Source organism: Neovison vison, chromosome 4, assembly GCF_020171115.1.
Source record: "Neovison vison isolate M4711 chromosome 4, ASM_NN_V1, whole genome shotgun sequence".
NCBI classification, from domain to species: Eukaryota; Metazoa; Chordata; class Mammalia; order Carnivora; family Mustelidae; genus Neogale; species Neogale vison.
The window spans coordinates 185,019,854-185,038,529 of NC_058094.1; the positions used below are offsets into that span (position 1 = coordinate 185,019,854).

At 42.5% G+C, this 18,676-nt stretch overlaps 1 protein-coding gene across 1 annotated transcript in view; it reads right to left on the reverse strand.

Moving 5' to 3' along the window:
* SCRN1 (secernin 1) overlaps positions 1-18,676 on the reverse strand; it is a 61,011-nt gene that overhangs the window by 26,444 nt on the left and 15,891 nt on the right. Inside the window, exon 2 of the mRNA XM_044246304.1 lies at positions 11,645-11,804. Within this exon, the coding sequence (XP_044102239.1) occupies positions 11,645-11,803 (159 nt within the window). The 5' untranslated portion in view covers position 11,804. The remainder of the gene's footprint in view (positions 1-11,644; positions 11,805-18,676) is intronic.

Here is an 18,676-nt window from a genome sequence, read left to right on the forward strand (position 1 = left end):
AAATGTTTTCCCCTATTCAGTTCCCTAAAGTTGTTTACTTTGAAAAACAATTCTGTTAGAGCAAAAACCTAGCCAAAGGAGGAAAAAAAACTATGGTCCTCTGTGCTCTTCTAATTTGCAATTGAAATTGATATCTTATAATTGTGTTTTTTCATGTAAAAAGCAGTTCAGGCATTTGACCAATGTTTTCCCAAAGCCCTGTGCTCACTGAGCTCCAGTGACAAATTCTGTCTTGAAAAGAATGAGTAAATATAGAAGGAATTTAAGATTTTTTAAAAGATTTTATTTATGTATTTGAGAGAGCGCACATGCACAAGCAGGGGGAGGGGCAAAGGGAGAGGAAGAAGCAGGCTCCCCACTGAGTAGGGAGCCTGACATGGGACTCAATCCCAGGACCCTGAGATCATGACCTGAGCCAAAGGCAGAAGCTTAACCAACTGAGCCACCTAGGTGCTCCTTAAGATTCTTAAGTATAGATTTATCATAAAGGTTTTTTTAAGGGCAGGAAGAAAGTGAAAATAAGAATGGGTTTATTGGGGGCACCTGAGGGGCTCTGCTGGTTAAGCACCTGACTTGGTTTCGGTGCAGGTTGTGATTTCAGGGTCCTAAGACTGAGCCCCACATTGCGCTCCAGGCTCAGCAGGAAATCTGCTTGAGGTTCTCTCCTCCTTCCACCTCCTTCCCTTCTGGTCCTTCCCCCACCCCTCACTCTCTCTCTGTCTCTGTCTCACTCTTTCAAATAAACAAATAAATAAAATCTTTTGAAAAAAATAGACTGGGTTTCCTTATTTGTCTTCAAATTCATGTTTATGTGTTCATTTCCATTTTACCATTTACAGAGCAACACACACACACACACACACACAGCACTATGTGCTAAGTGCTGCTGGCCGATAAGGCAGTGAGGATGCCCAATTCCTGTCCTTTCGGTTGGGAAAGGAGAAGGTACACATGCAAATTACCATGGCCACCAGGCCAATCTCAGTAGCTGTCACCAAGGCCTGTCTACCTAACATACACTGCATCTTCCCCCTCCCCCCACCTTGGACATCTGATCAACCTGATCCTGCTTTTCCTTTTTCACGTTCCATTCCACTTTCCCCTTTCCAAAATATTGCATAACTGACTTATGTACTGCATATACTCTGTATTATGTTATCTCCCCCAACTACTAGGTAAGCTCCATAAGGGCAGGGAGATAGCTCTGTGGTTTAGTTCACTGACATATCTGAAATCTGGTACATGCGTGGCATCAGTAGATCTTTTTTTGAAAGAATGAATGAAGGGGTGAATGAAGGAATAAGTGAGTAACAAAGATCAGAGGGACACAGTACAGGTTCAAAAGAAAGAAGGAAATTACTCCAAGTGGGCAGAGGCTTTATCAAGTGGGTGACATCTGAGTTGATCTTTTAAAATGGGCTAGAAATCAAGGTATTCCAGAAAGAGGCAAGAGCCAGAGAGGAGAGAGAGAGAGATGGGGATGTCAAAGGTATGTTCATAGTCCAGGGGCACCCTCCTCTGTGATGCTCAGGGAAGCTACTGCAACAGCATTGGGTAACAGGACTGCAAGAGCTCAGTAAGTATTGACTGATAAAAATGTTGAAAATTGAATCCAAAAGACCATATGGTCTTTGTAGGAGTTCAAAATATTTGCAGCCAACTTGACACTTTTTGGCCAAACTCAGAATGAGGAGGAAGAAAGGAGATGCCCAAGAAGCCAGATGGGCCAAATCAGCCCCTCCTAAACACTGGGCTGAAAGCCAAGGCACCAGATCCCCCTCATATGCTACACAGCAGGGGGGCCGGGAGATTGGGAGATGGGAGATGCACCAAAGCCTCAGTGAGCATAACACACACCCCTTAGGGCATCTCTGTCGTGGACTGCAGCAGCCTGGGCTTAACAAGGACCCTTCTGTGGCTGTAATTCACACCCACTCCATTGTGTTTGAGATGTGACTAATCACACCCAGGTCAAAGCCGATGGTCACGCTTGTCTTGTATAGATTGGTTATCTAAAATCCCAGTCTGCGAGCAAACCTCATAAATAGGGAACATTTACAGAAGATGTAATTAGCCAAAGTTTGTAAAGTCAGCCATCTAGAACCTGAACTCTGCAGGCAGTCACTTCTTTTTTAAATAAAATTCAGCGATCTTCATAGTCGCCATATCATTAACGAGGCGGACAGTACGTGCGATTTGAAGCAACAGAGAAGGTCTCACCAGGAAAAAAAAAAAACCCAAACAGCACCTGAAATCTTCTTTCAGTGTGACAAAAATGATTTTGTTTCAAGTCAGAATTCTATCCAGATTTCTAGTAGAAAATAAAAAAAAAAAAAGAATACGTTCACCACTCAAGAGGTCTTTCAAGGAATGGTTCTGGCCTCAGCTTTGGTGATGAAGCTGTTTAAGAGGCCTGCAGAGAGGGGCGCCTGGGGGGCTCAGTCGTTAGGCATCTGCCTTCAGCTCAGGTCAGGATCCCAGGGTCCTGGGATTGAGTCCTGCATGGGGTTCCTTGCTCAGCGGGAAGCCTGCTTCTCCCTCTGCCTGCCACTCCCCCTGCTTGTGTTCCTTCTCTCGCTGAAATAAATAAATAAAATCTTTAAAAGAAAAAAAAAAGTGGTCTGCAGAGAGAGATGAGCAAACTGTCATGCTGCCCTTTGGCCACTCCCAACCCTCTTTAATAAAACGAATCCATCAGCTAGCACAACTTCTGGGTGCCAAGGCCACATAACAATCTAAGAATGTCCAGCGTGGGCCGCATCGTGAGGCACGTTTCTAAATGTCAGCGAGGTTTTAAAGGTGCCGCCTGCACTCTCTCAGGCGGCTCCCGGGGACCGGTGCCGGGTTGGAAGGTAGCAAAGATGAGCCTTGACAAAGCCCTCAAGACAGAGACAAAAGACGATTCTTCTGCAGAGCAAGCCCTTTCTTATTTTGCGTGATTGGGTTGAAAACAAAAAGCAAAATCAGCTTCCCGCTGTTGCCTACCCTCGGCACATTCCAGCGCGCACACTTTCTGGAGATCACCCAGGGAAAGGGGAACAGAGACACACAATAGACGTTTCAATTAATGAAATGCAGCCATTGTGCTTCCTACTGTACTCAGATGGTGAGCACAACCCTGGCACCACCAGTGAAAACTGCTCCGAAACGAGCTGATGAGTCAGCCAGACTTCCTAGGGTGGTGCTTGGGGGAGGGGGAGGAGGCAGGGAAAATGGGACGCTTTGGAGGAATATTTTTAGTTTTAGAAAATTTGCAACTCTAAGGCAGCATTTCTAATTATCACTGAGGTTTTGGGAGGTTTGTTTTTGTCTTTTTTACCCCAGTGTCTTGCCTGCTACTTGACTGGTTTTTAGAAAATGTGCCCTTAAGGTTCATTATGACTCCAAAAAGAGACAAAGGAAAAAAAAAAAAAAGTCAGCCCCATTTTAGAAGAGCTGCTTTTTATTTCCCTGAAGCCACAATATCTTTGAGAATGGGCCATGCAAAGGCCTGGGGTCCGAAACAGGAAAAGGGGACAGAGCGAAAGGAAGGAAGGCCCCTGCTGAGCCATGCTTGCCTGAGGTGAGGGCTGGAGACTCCTGGGGCCAAAGAGAGCAGAGAGGAAGACAGATACGTAGCCTCTGCCCTTGGCACAGACCTTTGCTCAGCTCTCTCTGATTCCAGAACAACCTGTGCTCTCCGACTGTATAGGAGAATCTTCAGAATTTCAAATTCAGATGCTCTCCCCTGCAAAACACATGTCCATCCCACAAACCACAAATAAAGCTGCCATCTGGACCAAGTCACTAACAATGTTACTGACTCTCATTAATGGGTAGTTTTCTATTCTTCCTACAAGTACTCTTATCCAGGAAGAAAAAGGAAGTGAGCTACCAAGAGCCCGCCCCAAACTCTGAAAGTTGTACCTGGAGATACTGAACTCATACAGAACTTCAGATGGAGGAAAATATAAATAAAGTAAAATTCATTTTCCCAAAAAAAAGGAAACAATGAAGACTTTAAACTTTAAAGGAAGGGGTAAAATGGAGATGAGGTTTATTATATAATAACAGGAGACTTTTTAAAAGCATTATGTGTCAAATCTGACTTGGCTATCAAGAATTCTGTCTCAGCTGAGAGTTGCTGGAGGGGCGGAGGATGGGGGATGGGGGATGGGCGAGATGGCGGATGGGCACTAAGGAGGGCATGTGTTGAGATGAGCACTGAGTGATGACTCACTACATTCTATTCCTGAAACCAATGCTACACTGTATGTTAACTAACTTGAATTTAAATTAAAAGAATAAAAGAATTGTGTCTCCACCAATTGGGATAGAATTCTTCTCTGGGGCACCAAGTATAAATCATATCAACTTTAACTGAAATTCATTGTTTTCTCGAACAGTCTTCTAATGTTGGATCCCTTGTTTCTTAACTAGAAAAGTCATCCATATAAGAATAGATACACATACCCATCCACAGGCATGCACACATACACACACACGTACACACACCATGCACTCATGGAACACCATAATCCAGGAAATTATCCACCGGCTGCCTCAACACTCCTATCTATAGGAAGGAGCAGGGTTTGAGGAAGTGTCAAGAAGAGTTCTGTGATGCACAGGGGTACGGCATCCTCAGAGAGGACAAAGGGCCTTTCACAAATGGATATACATTTTATCTATCCTACTCCTCATCCAAGAGTGATTTTGTTAAAAACAAATAACCAAACAAACAAAAACAAAAAAACTCAGAATCCACAAGAGAAAAACTAAAGAACATAAAATAAAATGCAGCCATCTTCCAACTGTGCAGCAAAATGAAACTGAGGAGTGTAATTTTAGAAACTGGGGAACTCTGTTAAGGGACCCAATTTCTCATCCTTCAACCTTCAAGCAAAGAGAACTTGCTGTAGAATGGAGGATCGATGGACAGACAGAAGGAAGAGGAAGGGGTGGGCGAATGGATGACTTGGAAGGGGAGACTTCCTGGAAGGATGGGCCAGCTGGAAGGGGGGGGCGGGTCAGCAGATGAGTCATCAGGATGACTTTTAGTACAAAGTTATTCCCAGAAAATGAATTCCTAGAACCTCAGAACTCAAGTATGAGGTTTCTAGGGAAACTGCAGAATCTGTAAGCTTGAAATGTCGTGAAATGGCTAAGAAATAGATGGGGTTTTATGAAAAATTCTCACTCTTCATAGTTTAGAAAAATAATTTCCATATGCTAATGAGAGCTTCTGTGAAAGTTACATGATAGTTGTTAGGGCTCATAAGCCTAGCTATGAAAAGAACCCATCATTCTGTACTTGGGAAAGTTACAGGTGTAACTATAAGGGAACTAAAGGAGTAAGAGTCAATTTGAAAAGCAAATTTAGAACCATATGCTGCAGACAGGAGTTTGGGATCTCAGACGTGGGGTCACAGAATCTCTCAACCCTAGTCAATTCTTAAAAAAAAAAAAAAAAGAAAAGAAAAGAAAAAGAACTCTTCACGATGTTCTCCTTAGAGTTTACAAAGTACTTTTAAATGTTGGTATCCATGTGCTTCACAAAACACTCTATAAGGCAGACACAGTCGGTTTTATGATCCCTATCTGGCAATTGCATAAACTGAGTCTCAAAGAGGCTCAAAGACCCAAAATACAGGAAATGCAGAAGGCAAGACAGGAAGCCAGGAACCCTGCATCTGGGGCCAGACTCTCCACTGGTTTCAGGCAACTAAAAATTTCCACTGATTTATAATAGCAGAACATGCATAAAGTACTACATGTTCATAGAAGGAGGGCAGGCTGGGGCACCTGGGTGGCTCAGTCAGTTAAGCATCTGACTCTTGGTTTTGGCTCAGGTCATGATTTCACAGGTCATCAGATGGAGCCCCAAGTCAGGGTCCATACTCAGTGGGGAGTCTGCTTGAAGATTTTCCCCCTTTATCTCTCCCCCAACTCACACTCTCATTTTCTCTCTCTAAAATAAATGAAAAGATCTTAAAAAAAAAAGAAGAAGAAGAAGAAGAAGAAGGAGGAGGAGGAGGAGGAGGAGGAGGAGGAGGAAGAGGAGGGCAGGCCAGAGGGAGGTGGGAATATTGGTATTTGGGCTTTGAAAGATGCCTGAGTCTACCAAGCAGAGGGGAGAAGAAGGACCTTCTTAGCAAAGGACAGAATGAGTAAAAGCACAGAGAAATACAAAAGTGTGTTATTTGTTCAAGAAATGATGAGCTCTAGTGTGGCTACGGTACAAGCTGGAACAGAAAAACTAAGAATGAGGGTAGAAAAGTAAGCCAGAAACTGTACAACTCTTATGGAGGGCAATTAGTACAAGAACTTTATTGGAAATGTATCTAGCAACTATACATGCACATAGGCAGGATGACTCATGTTCAAGGTTCTTCGTGGCTGACTTTCTGGACTAGCAAACAGTCCCAGTGTCTACCAGCAGAGGACTGACTGAAAAGTTATGGGATAGCTCCACACGGACGACTATGCATCTATAAAAAAAATAATAAGAAGAAGAACAATCTCTGTGTACAGATGTAGAAAAATCTTTTAAAAATATTATTAAACAAAAAAAGGTATAGACCTTTTTTGTGAGTTTGGAATTTTATACTTAAAAAAATCAAGTTTTACAAGACAAAACCAGAGAGGAAGATGAACCATTAAGAGACTCTTAATCTCAGGAAACAACTTGAGGGTTGCTGGGGTGTCAGGGTGAGAGGGATGGGGTGGCTGGGCGATGGGCATTGGGGAGGGTATGTGCTATGGTGAGCACTGTGAATTGTGTACGACTAATGAATCACAGACCCGTACTCCTAAAACAAATAATATGTTGTATGTTAATAGACTTTTTTAAAAAATCAGCTTCAGAATAATATATATTCTGTGCTACCTTCATAAAAAAAGTAAGAAAATAAGGCTAAATATTCATATTTGCTTGCATTTGCATAAGACACTGGAAGGATGTGTAAGAAATTAATAAGAAGGGCTATATGGGATGGGAATCAGAGTGACTGGTAATAAGGTGTAGTAAGACTGCTCACGGTTAACCTTTTTAATATCACTTAATCTTTGAACCATATGAACATGTTACCTATTCAAAATGTTAAGTTACATTAAAAAGTAACTTTACTTTTTAAAAAATATTCCAAATGAGTTAAAAATTAGGTCCATACAAAGACTTGCACACAGGAGGGAAGACGGGCCAAAAAACAAAACAAGACAAAACAACAAAGCAAAAAAAAAAAAAAAAAGTAAAAAACCAAAAAACCTACACACAAATATTTAGAATGACTTTGTTCATAATTGCCCAATCTTGGAAGCAATCAAGACGTCCTTTAATAGATGAACAGAAAACTAGACCATGGTTCATCCAGACCATGGGCTATTTTTCAGCACTAAAAAGAAATGCACAACCAACCCAGAAAAGGCCTAGATGAACTCTGAAAACATAACTACTGAAAGAATCCAGTCGGAAAAGGCTACACACCAGGATTCCAACTACGTGACATTCTGGAAAAGGCAAAATATTCTAGAGACAGTGCAAAGATGACTGGCTGCCAGGGGTCAGGAAGAGATAAATGAAGAGGAGGAGCACAGAGGATTTTTAGGGCAGAGGAAGTACTGTGTATGATGCTATGATGGTGGATAGGTGTCTTCACATACATCTGACAAAACCCATTAAAATACACAACACCAAAAGCGAAACGGAAAGTAAATGATGGACTTTAGTTAGTAATAAATGTATCAACGTTGGCTCATGGATTATAACAAATGTACCACACTAACGTAACATGTTAATAACAGGGAAAGCTGAGGGAGGCCCCAGCTTTCCCAGGGTTATATGGGAACTCTCTGTACTTTCTGTTCATTTTTCTGTAAACATAAAACTGTGCTTAAAAAAAAAGTGAAGAAGAAAAAAAAAAAAAGTGAAGCCTATCAATTTTAAAGAAGAGAAAAGGAAAGGGAGCCCAGTGCCAGCGAGGAAGAGTTCTGAATGGCATACAAATCAGCCCAGACTCTGATCCTGTAAACACAACTGTTTTTAAACAATGCAGTGACAGAGTTGTGCTCTGAAAATCCTGGTGTCCCCACTGACTGAAGGATCTATGAAAAGGAGAGCCAGGGACCAATAAGCAGATGACAGTGGAAGGGAAATGGGGGTGGATCTGAATGATCAGGGATCCTAGGGAGGAGATGTGAACACAGGACCAGAAGCAATAGGACTTGGTGGCAGCCGTCCCCAAGCATGTAGGGATGCATGGGAAAATGAGGGTCAGAGTTTCCCTCTGGTCTCTAGATTAAACTATGTGGCAGACAAGGGTGCTGACAGAGGAAGAGGAATAAAATGGGGAAAATGAATTTGGTTTCTGACCTGTGATGTTATTTTATTACCTGCAGAATACGGATGTGGAAATGTACAGAGGCAGCTCCAAACACAGGTTGGCAGCTCAGAAAGGAGGTCAGGTTGTCTTGGAAACGAATTCTGGTATGGATCAAACTGCACTTGTTTATGCAAGGGATGTCATTGAACTTCCAGCGTAGGTGAGTGATTACACACCATGCATTAACAAGGGAAAGGAATCTAGTCTACTTTCTAACCTGATTGTACCCGTGAAAGGAAAATACTGGGTTTTTTAGCCTATCCCTCCCAAAATTAAACATATTTTTCTAAAATATCTATTTCATACATATTTATAAATTGCCTTTGTGTGATCCTGTGGTTACTATGGCTACTAACAAGTGACCCCAAGATTTAGTGGTGTAAATCAACCATTTATTATCTCATGAATTCAAAGGGGCAGGAGTTTGGACAGGGCGCCACATGGACGGCATGTCTCCACTCCACAGTGTCCGAGGCCTGGAATTGCCTGAAGGGCCATTCACTCAAACATCTGGCAGTTGGCTGTGGGTTGACACTGGCTGTCGGCTGAGGGACTTCGGTTCCTCTCCATGTGGGCCCCTCCCTGTGTTCTTCCTACGTGGGCTGGTTTGGGCTCCCTTCACCATAGCTCCTGGATGCTTAGGGCCAGACCCCAAGATTGAGAGACTCCATGCCCAATTCTTCTATGGCTCAGCCCTGGAGGTCACATGGCATCACTTCCACCAGGCTACGCTGGTCAAAGCAAACGTAAGCCCTCACCAAAGTTCATGACCCTCACCTCCCCACCGAGGCATGTTCATCACACTGTACAAAGTACGTGTAGGATGGGATTTGGTGCAGCTATCTTTGGGAAATTAAATCTGCCCACGGGAAAATCAAAGCGTTGTTTCAGTTGGTATGACTCTTTGAGAAAAAGGAACATTGAGGGAAGACAGACAGGGGAAGTCAAAATAACTCAGACCTGCAAACTTCATGTATGCCCAGTGCACTCGGCTCCAGGAAGGGAGAAACATTCAAATTCAAGCAACATGGACATGGAAACATGAATGAATGAAAACCCACTTAAAAACTAGTGTGATCAGGCACGTGGGTGGCTCAGTTGGTTAGACATCTGCCTTTGACTCAGGTCATGATCCTAGGGTCCTGGGATCAAGCCCCGCATCGGGTTATCTGCTGAGTGGAGAGTCTGCTTCTCCCTCTCCCTCTGCCTGCCGCTCCACCTGCTTGTGCTCTCTCTCTCTCTCTCTCAAATAAATAAATAAATAAAGTCTTTAAAAAATATATTTAGGCAATGCAACATTTAATAAATAAAATAAAATAAAAGCTAGCACGATCACCAGAAAACCTAGCACTCTTCTCTGCCTGTACGAAATAAAAGTCCACGTTTGGGGGCTTGGACCTGTTAGTGGCACAGCACAAGAGGAGAGCGGTTCTGAGAAAGTCCTGTGAGGGACGGGCTGTCACTGCCCCAACTGCACACAATCCATACCCCAAGTCACGCTCCGTGTTGCCAGCCGCGGCCCCGCCTCTGCTCCATCCACCTAACACAGCCACTCCTTACGGAGTTCTGTTGCTCTCTGGTGCTGCTTAGTTGCCTTTAAAGGTTCGAAACAGTTAAAGATTCAGATAGTAAAATAAAACACACATTGATGAATACCCTTTTAAAACCTAGTACAATTACCAGAAAAACAATCGGTTTATCTTGAATATATAGAACGCCAATGAGTAGAGGTTTATGTCAGTGGAAAGAGCTCGTCAGTTTACCGGCCCCCAGTTTTTTTCTCTATATTCTTCATCCTTTAACAAACAATAACCATTGAAACACACAGACAAATGAATACGCCATAACCAAGAAGTTTATTGTATGAATGCAAAGATAGTTCAATTTATCAGATAAACTGAAAGAAAAAAAAACCCCAGTGATTATCTCCGTATCACTGGGGTGGGGGGAACCTTCAACAAAATTTAATACCTATCCTTGAGGTGTTTTTTAACCGCTAAAAATAAAAATTGATGTATACTTGTTAACACAATAAAACTATGCAAAGCTCAGTCCTAAAGCCAATGTCTGAGTGACTCGAGAATCACTAGAGGCTGCGCCACTCAGGTCAGGAACAAGACAAAGAAAACCACGATCGCCACTAAATATTAACACCGAATCCAAGCTATCAGCCAATCAGATAAGAAACCAGACACGTAAGAACAGTCGGACAGCCTCTGTTTGTAGGCACTGATAACAATGAACCTGGAAAACCCAAGAGAATAAATGATAAAAGTTGACACAACCAATGAAAGAATTTAGTAAAGTGGCAGACTTTAAAATTGACATCAGGCATGGTGAAAGTTTGACGGTACACTCCGGGAAGACCGAGAAACAGGCATTGTTCCGTCGCTAGCAGAAATGCAGAAGGACACCACCTGTGTGAGCAAATCAGATAAAGTCCAAAAAAATTACACACTTACTTACTCTGTGACCCAACAACCCCACTTTTGGAACCTATCCCAGTGAAGGACTGACAAAGACAGATTTTTAAGCACTGAAAATAGGAATTGATGGATAATCTTCTACCATGATACAATACATAAACCAAGACCAGATATTGTGACCGATACACCAGGCTATCAGCCCCTCCAAAATACAACAACATATCTACAATAACAAAAGACTGGGAAAAACCACCCAGATGTCCAGCAACCTGGGACTAAACCATGATACATCCATAGAATGGAACGCTCTGTATAGCTCTAAGTGAGGAATGAGGAATAGGACCTCTATTTACCACATGGGGTGATCTCTAAAATATGTTTTAAGGTGAAAAAAGAAAAGTGGAGAAAAGCATACACGGCACGCTACCATTCATCCAAGAAAGAAAAACATATGGGATAAAGGGGCGTGTGTGTGTGTGTGGGTGTGTATGTGTTGTAGTTTCTTACATACGCAGGTAATTTTTTAAATGAAAGGACAAACCAAAAAAACTTTCAAGAAAAAAGAAAAAAGTAAGTAGACTAAATGAGACAAAGAAAGATACCAGACTTCTATGAATACACCTTATTTTATACCTTTGACTTTGGAACCATGTAAATATTTTACTTACTTATAAAAGAAGGGCTATAGCCACGAATGTAGTATTAGTCCCCGTGTGATCCTGTTTTTAAGGCTACGAACAAACTTGCGTGGGATCAGGAATCAACAGAACCGACATGGGCCCAGTTAAGGAAAGGTGCACTGAGCCAAGCCGGAGGAAGGGAATGAGCACCAATGAGAGACTGTAACACGGAACTTACCTCAACCTTGCTCCCAGGTTCATGATCAGCAGCCGAAAAATACATAACCTCCTGTACTTCATCCCTGGGCCGAGCTGAATTTTTCCCAAACACCACCAGCCCGTCCTTAGCACGTGGTGGGAAGGCCACAAAACAGTAACTCGGAGGAGCAACAGCCATCCTGCAAAGAGAGAGAATGCCAGGGACGGCCTGGAAGCAGTTGTGACGTAGAACATTCCAGGAGTGAGTTCTTCAAACACATTGCACCAGCGAAAATAGTTTTCACATTGAACTGTGTGCAGCTCGCTCATTAAGGGATCCCAGCTGGCACATGAAGTTGGGCGCGCGCAGTAGAATTAACACAGCCACTGAGACCAGATAGTGTTTAGTACTCCATGGGATAAAACAAGCTCAGATTTGCAACAAGCTGCAGTCAGGGACAGCCAAAAGCGCAACGACATAAGAGAAAGGAAAGGAGGTTATTGTTCCCCACAGAAAACACAAACAGACTGCAATCTGTCACAGTAATGGAAAAATAAATAACTACACTTGTAACATTGCCCAATGCAAGTGTCTTGGATCTAGAGTTGTGTGCTTGCACCTAATGGATTTTGGGGTTGTGATGAGGAAATGGGTCTAGAAAGAAAGTGACAGACACACCCCCTATTTTATATACTTTTACTCCACCTCAATGACACGATGCTCAGGGATCTCTTGGTTCTCCTCCAACCTTTCCAGTGCTGCTGCGCTGGCTTGTTCTCTTCAACCTGGCCAATGAGCTTCCTCACTGCTGTATTCCTCTCTCCTCATTTCATGTTCCTTTCTCTCTGGGAAAGCTCATCCATGCCCATTGGTCACTCATATGCCCAGAAACTCCACAGTCCATCCCAACCCATTCTTTCCTTGAGCTCCAGACCCAAAGACCCAAATGCCTTCCTGATACCCAAAGCTGATTTCTTCTTCTTCCCAAACATCCGAAACTCAAAAACTATCCTTATCATCTGCTTCTCTATTACCTAGCATATCACCAAATTCCACCTGTAGACTTGATCTTCTAAATCCCTTTGGAAACTCGCCCCTTCTCCCCATCTCCGCTGCCACCACTCTGCACCAGCCAGCCATGTCTAAACTGGATCCCCATAATAGTTTCTTAAGGGGTTACTGCATAATCTCTAGCATTCCCCCTCCAAAACATTGGCACACAGCAACCAAAGCGATCTTTTTAAAAGAAAATTTGACCATGTCAGTCTTGTCACTATGCTTAAATTCCTTCAGGGGTTTCCCACAGTTATTAAAATAAAGACCAAAATCTGGTCAAGCCTGTGCCTCCTCCCAAGCCTCACCTCCCACCACTTACCACTCACCATTCTGCTCTCTCAACGCCAGCACTGAGGCCTTTTTCCAGCCCCTCTGATCCTCCCAGGGCCTTTGCACATGCTTCACTCCTCTCTCTGAGCACTCCTCCCTTTGTTCCCTATACCAAAACCATTTTTTCTAGTTAACTTCCACTCTCTCACGTACCAGCTCAAATGTCAGTGGAATTTACGTCACTGTACTGTATGTGTTCATAGAATTCTACCTTTTTCGTTTATAGCAAATCTTAATCTGAAATACTTATGTAATTATTTTATTACCAACAATCAATGCTTGGTCTTTCCTCCCAAAGTCTAAGTTATATGAAGTGGGGGGGCCATGTCTCTTTTGTACACCCCTCTAAACCCAGCTGTACGCAAGGTCTTCTGCAGGGTAAATTTTCAAAAAATAATAAACAAGTGCTCTTTTCTTCTTTCTTAAAACTGAACCCAATCAAGCCTCTGTATCCAGCTAGAATGCCCTCCCCTTAGTCTGTGCACATCCTTCAGGGTCTGATTCAAAATCCCTTTCTTTCAGGACGCCTTCTATAACGGACTCTGTCATTTTCTCAGCATCCATTGTCCTAAAGCACCCAGTTTATTCTGGGGTGATATGCATTTATTGCTAGTAAATGTACTGCTTCAAATGTTTCAAGTAAATACCCCTGAGGGCAGGGCCCAGACCACCCAACTACGCAGCCCCTTTCTTAACCTCCTATTATGGGCACTCAACAAACATCACATTTTAAACTATCATATTTGTGTCACCCATTATCCGACTTAGGTGTGTTTTATTTTACAATCCCCAAATATGAGTCAGAAGGAAAGCAACGTCCTCAGCAAAGCCCCCTGGGATTCAAAACTCAGCCGCACCACCCACTACTGGGTGACCTCGACCAAGTCCCATCACCTCTCTGGGCCTAGGTTTTCTCTTCTGCAAATGTCTGGTCCCAGCCCACAAGTTTATCATCCGATGACATGATGCTTGAGAACAGATTTGGCAAACTGTGGAGGCTGCATGAGTGTAAGATATCTTATTTGGGTTTTGATTGTTCAAACAGAGCCGCATCTCAACATTTCTACAGGGCAGGCCAACCAAAACCATCTCACGCATAACTGGAGCAGCTATCAAGTCACAGAGTCAGTCACTTTCTGAGTCTGGAACCTTCTTTGTGAGAGACCCTATTGCTAAGTCTGCATCCAGGCTGTTTCACATTAGTCTGTCCCTGTATACACACACACACACACACACACACTTACACACACACACATTGTGCAGAGCAGGCCCCTCTGAGGGTACGGAGAAGCATGGGAGCTCAGAGCTCTGAAAATCATTCCCCTCCTGGTGCAGAAAAATCTGCCCCCCCCTCCGGCCCCTTTGTGAGAAAGAAAAGGCAGGAAGATAAAGAAACTCTAGTTCCTTCTCCCTTTATCCTTTCCTAGTTCAACAAAAACAGCATTATCCTCAGACTTGAGGGGTAGGCAGCAATCAACCAAGACTTTGTATGTGTAAGAAAGACCTAGAATAATTATAAGATAAAATGCATTAATAGTGTGTTCCCAGAATTTGAGGGTGGGAAGAATTGCTGGCTGAGCCAAATAAAGTGAAAACCCAGATGAGAAGGTGGAGAAAGGGTACATTCACCTGTGTTTGTCTGCCTCCCACGCATGCTAGGACCTCCCTTCCTTCTCCATCACTGGGTCATTTCAAAAGAGCTGGTGTCTCATCTACGAGCAGAACCTTACCTTACTTGGCCCTTAAAAATAGTAGCAATCCACTCTGCATTTATGAGCACCTATTCTGTTCTTCAGCCAGGACATCTGCTTGGTTAGCAAGTCATAGGAATCACGTGATCGTGATCTGGATGTAGGCGACAGAAGCCCAGGGGTATGTGGGCCCAGAGAGGCTGGCTTTTCCACTACATCTGGTGAAAGACCAGGAATACCAGAAGGGAACAGAATTTTAATGTCTATTTCATTTTATTTTATTTTTAAGATTTTATTTATCTATCTGACAGACAGAGATCACAAGCAGGCAGAGAGGCAGGTAGAGAGAGAGAGAAGGAAGCAGACTCCTCACTGAGCAGAGAGCCAAATGTGGGGCTCAATCCCAGGACCCTGAGATCATGACCTGAGCCGAAGGCAGAGGCTTAACCACTGAGCCACCCAGATGCCCCTGTCTATTTTTTTTTAATGCTAAAGGAACCAGAAAACTGTGTAACACATCCAGCAGTAAACTAGCCAAGAACAATTGTGCATTTTTTCCTGGATCACCATTCTACACACTGACTAGCCTCAGAGATGACTTAGCTGGATCCTCTTCCACTCTCTAGAGCAGTGACTCCCAAAGAACTTTCTACCTTGAAGGAAATGTTCGAATGTTCAATCTCCACTGTCCAATATGGTGGCCATTAGCTCCATACAGCTATTAAAGTACAGTTAGTGTAACTGAGGAACTAAATTTTTATTACAAACTTTTAGTTTAAACTTAAATAGCCACACCCAGGAAGGAGGAATGCTATAATATAATATGAACAGTGGTAGCCTGACCATTTAATTCTTTCTGATCTTTTCATATTTTCCTTTAATTTCCAATTTCTCTACAAGTATTTACACTTCATACAAACACAAAAATGATTTTTCAAAAATAAACCCAGTGGTTAGTACCAATCCGGGAATTTTATTTTATTATTTTTTCATTTTTTAAAAATATTTTATTTATTTATTTGACAGAGAGATCACAAGTAGGCAGAGAGGCAGGCAGAGAGAGAGGAAGAGAAGCAGGCCCCCTGCCGAGCAGAGAGCCCGATGTGGGGCTCAATCCCAGGACCCTGGGATCATGACCTGAGCTGAGGGCAGAGGCTTTAACCCACTGAGCCACCCAGGTGCCCCTTATTATTTCTTCAAAGATATATTTATTTATTTGGCAGAGAGAGAGGATGGGCAGAGTGAGAGGGAGAGACAGAATCCTCAAACAGACTCTCCGGCTGAGATCATGACCTTAGCCGAAATCAAGAGTTAGACACTCAACCAACTGGGCCAGCCAGGCCCCTGGAATTCTATTTTAAAGAAAACACTTTCGCTCTACTTCTATGTCTAGATACATCTAAAGTTTCAAAACTGGCAAATCCTTATGATTTACAGTTAGGATGCCATTTGTTATTGAGGTATAATTGACATACATCATATTAGCTTCAGATGCACAACATAACAATTCAGTATTTGGATATTTCAGTTCTGATCTGAAATTTCAAATACGCAATACAGTATTATTAACTATAGTCACCATGCTGTACCTGACATCCCCAGGACTTTTTTTTTTTAATTATTTTTATTAACATATAATGTATTACTTGCCCCAGGGGTACGGGTCTGTGAATTGTCAGGCTTACACATTTCACAGCACTCACCATAGCACATACCCTCCCCAATGTCCATGACCCAATCACCCTCTCCCTAACCCCACTTATTTTGTCACTGGAAGTTTGTGCCTTTTGGCCACCTTCAGCCATTATGCCCATCCTCCAACTCCCAAGGATGAAATTTTTTTATTCAGCATTATTTACATTTATTCTCTGATACTTTCTTCTACTTTTTTCTACCACCTGCCTAATTCAGAGTTGTTCATGGAGTACATAAATTTTCCTTCAAGGCCTCTTAATAGCAGTATCTCCTCTGTTAAAGTAAAAAGAAAAATAGGTCTTTCCGGAAATAAATTCTCCCCTGACCCTGAGATGAAATGCTTCTGAAAATGATTTAGGGAAACTGCTTTTTGTTTCTGTTATTGTCAAAATACTAGTTAACATACCAAAGAGTTACACTAGAAAAGAAAAAAAAAATCTGACAAGTTGACTCATCTATATACTTTATAAAGCATACATTTGGAAATCTTTGTTTACAAGATTTTTATAAATTATTAAATTCTTCATGCATGTCACAAGAAACTAAGACTTTTTTTCTCCTTTTCCCTCAGTTACCTTATATAGTACTATGATGTGATACTCTCCTCCACAAAGAAAAGTAAGCTAAAATACAATGAACTCCCAATCGCGCATGCTAAATAGAAACTTACTGCCTGAAAAAGTGTTCATCATTTATATTTAGCTTTGGAAAACACAGTCTGCCATTTGATAATGGACTTTTCTATCATAATACTCTCTACTTAAACCAGCATTAAAATGAGTAGACAGAACTCACTCAGAAGTAAAGCCATGATGGCTTTTTAAAAAACTTGCTTGTTTTAGAGTGCCTGGGTGGCTCAGTCAGTTAAGCATGTGCCTTCAGCTCAGGTCATGATCCAGGGGTCCTGGGCCCCAGCTCAGAGGGTGGGCCTGCTTCTCCCACTCCCTCTGCTCGTGCTCCCTCCTGCACTCTCTCTCTCTCAAATAAATAAAATGTTAAGCAAAAAAAAAAAAAAAAAAAAAGCAAAAAAACAAAAACAGAACTTGCTTGCAATTTGTAAACCATTTTCTGAGTCCTGGGGACCTGAGGAGGGGATGGGGAACAGCATTACAAACCAGGCCTGAAATGGAACCCAAGTGTATTTAAAGCTGTGTTTTCTAAACAGCATGTTGTGGCCCTTTTGAGGGTTATGAAATCAATTTAGTGGATAGGATCAGCGCTTTTTAAATAAGCAAGCATTCTTTTTTAAGATTTTATTTATTTATTTGACAGAGATCACAAATAGGCAGAGAGGCAGGCAGAGAGAGAGAGAGGAGGAAGCAGGCATCCTACTGAGCAGAGATCCCAATGTGGAGCTCGATCCCAGGGCCCTGAGATCATGACCTGAGCCGAAGGCAGAGGCTTAACCCACTGAGCCACCCAGGTGCCCCAGCAAGCATTTTTTTAATAAAATATATGCATCACACTTAATACAAGTAAGTGTTGTTACAAGAAACTTTAATTTGGGGCACCTAGGTGGCTCAGTCGTTGAGTATCTGCCTTCAGCTCAGGTCATGATCCCAGAGTCCTGGGATTGAGCCCCGCATCAGGCTTCCTGTTCTGTGAGCCTACTTCTCCCTCTCCCTCTGCCTGCTGCCCACCCCCCACCGCTGTGCGCGCATGCACACGCACCCTCTCTGTCAAATAAATAAATAAAATCTTAAAAAAAAAATGAAAGAAACTTTAAGTTTGGGTATACATATATAAACATAAAAGTGTGTGCAGGCACTGGGTTGAGATACTACATTTCTCTTACTGTGGGTCTCAAGCAAAAATCTTTAAAAGCAACAGCTTAAAGGGTAGGTCTACTGAATAAGAGTTCTTTGTGATAAATACCAATTAGGATTCTTGCCAAGTTAGCGATAAACTAATAGTTCCCATGAATGAAACACTCCAATTCAATTCCCATTGACAGTTAAACTGACAGGCATTTCCTAAGATGTACTTGCTAAGAATATTTTAAAGTACGTTTGTCTGTGACCTGTACTGTATATTTTCTCAAACTGGATTATTTCTCACGTTCTATGCTGCTAGAAGACTGGAGATTGGGAGAAGGATGCAAGTGGCACTTATTAAAACATCAGGTAGCTGGTATTGTTTCTGTGGTGGAGAAAAGGAGTCAGATTATTCACCATCTGGAATGGCTCATCTAGCTGGTCCTTGTCTTCTCCCAGCCCCCAGCTCCAGCCACGTCTCTGTATAAGCTGCCCGGCTTCCCTTAGATGTGCCCTGTCCAAGAGAAATTTCTGGGATGTTCTGC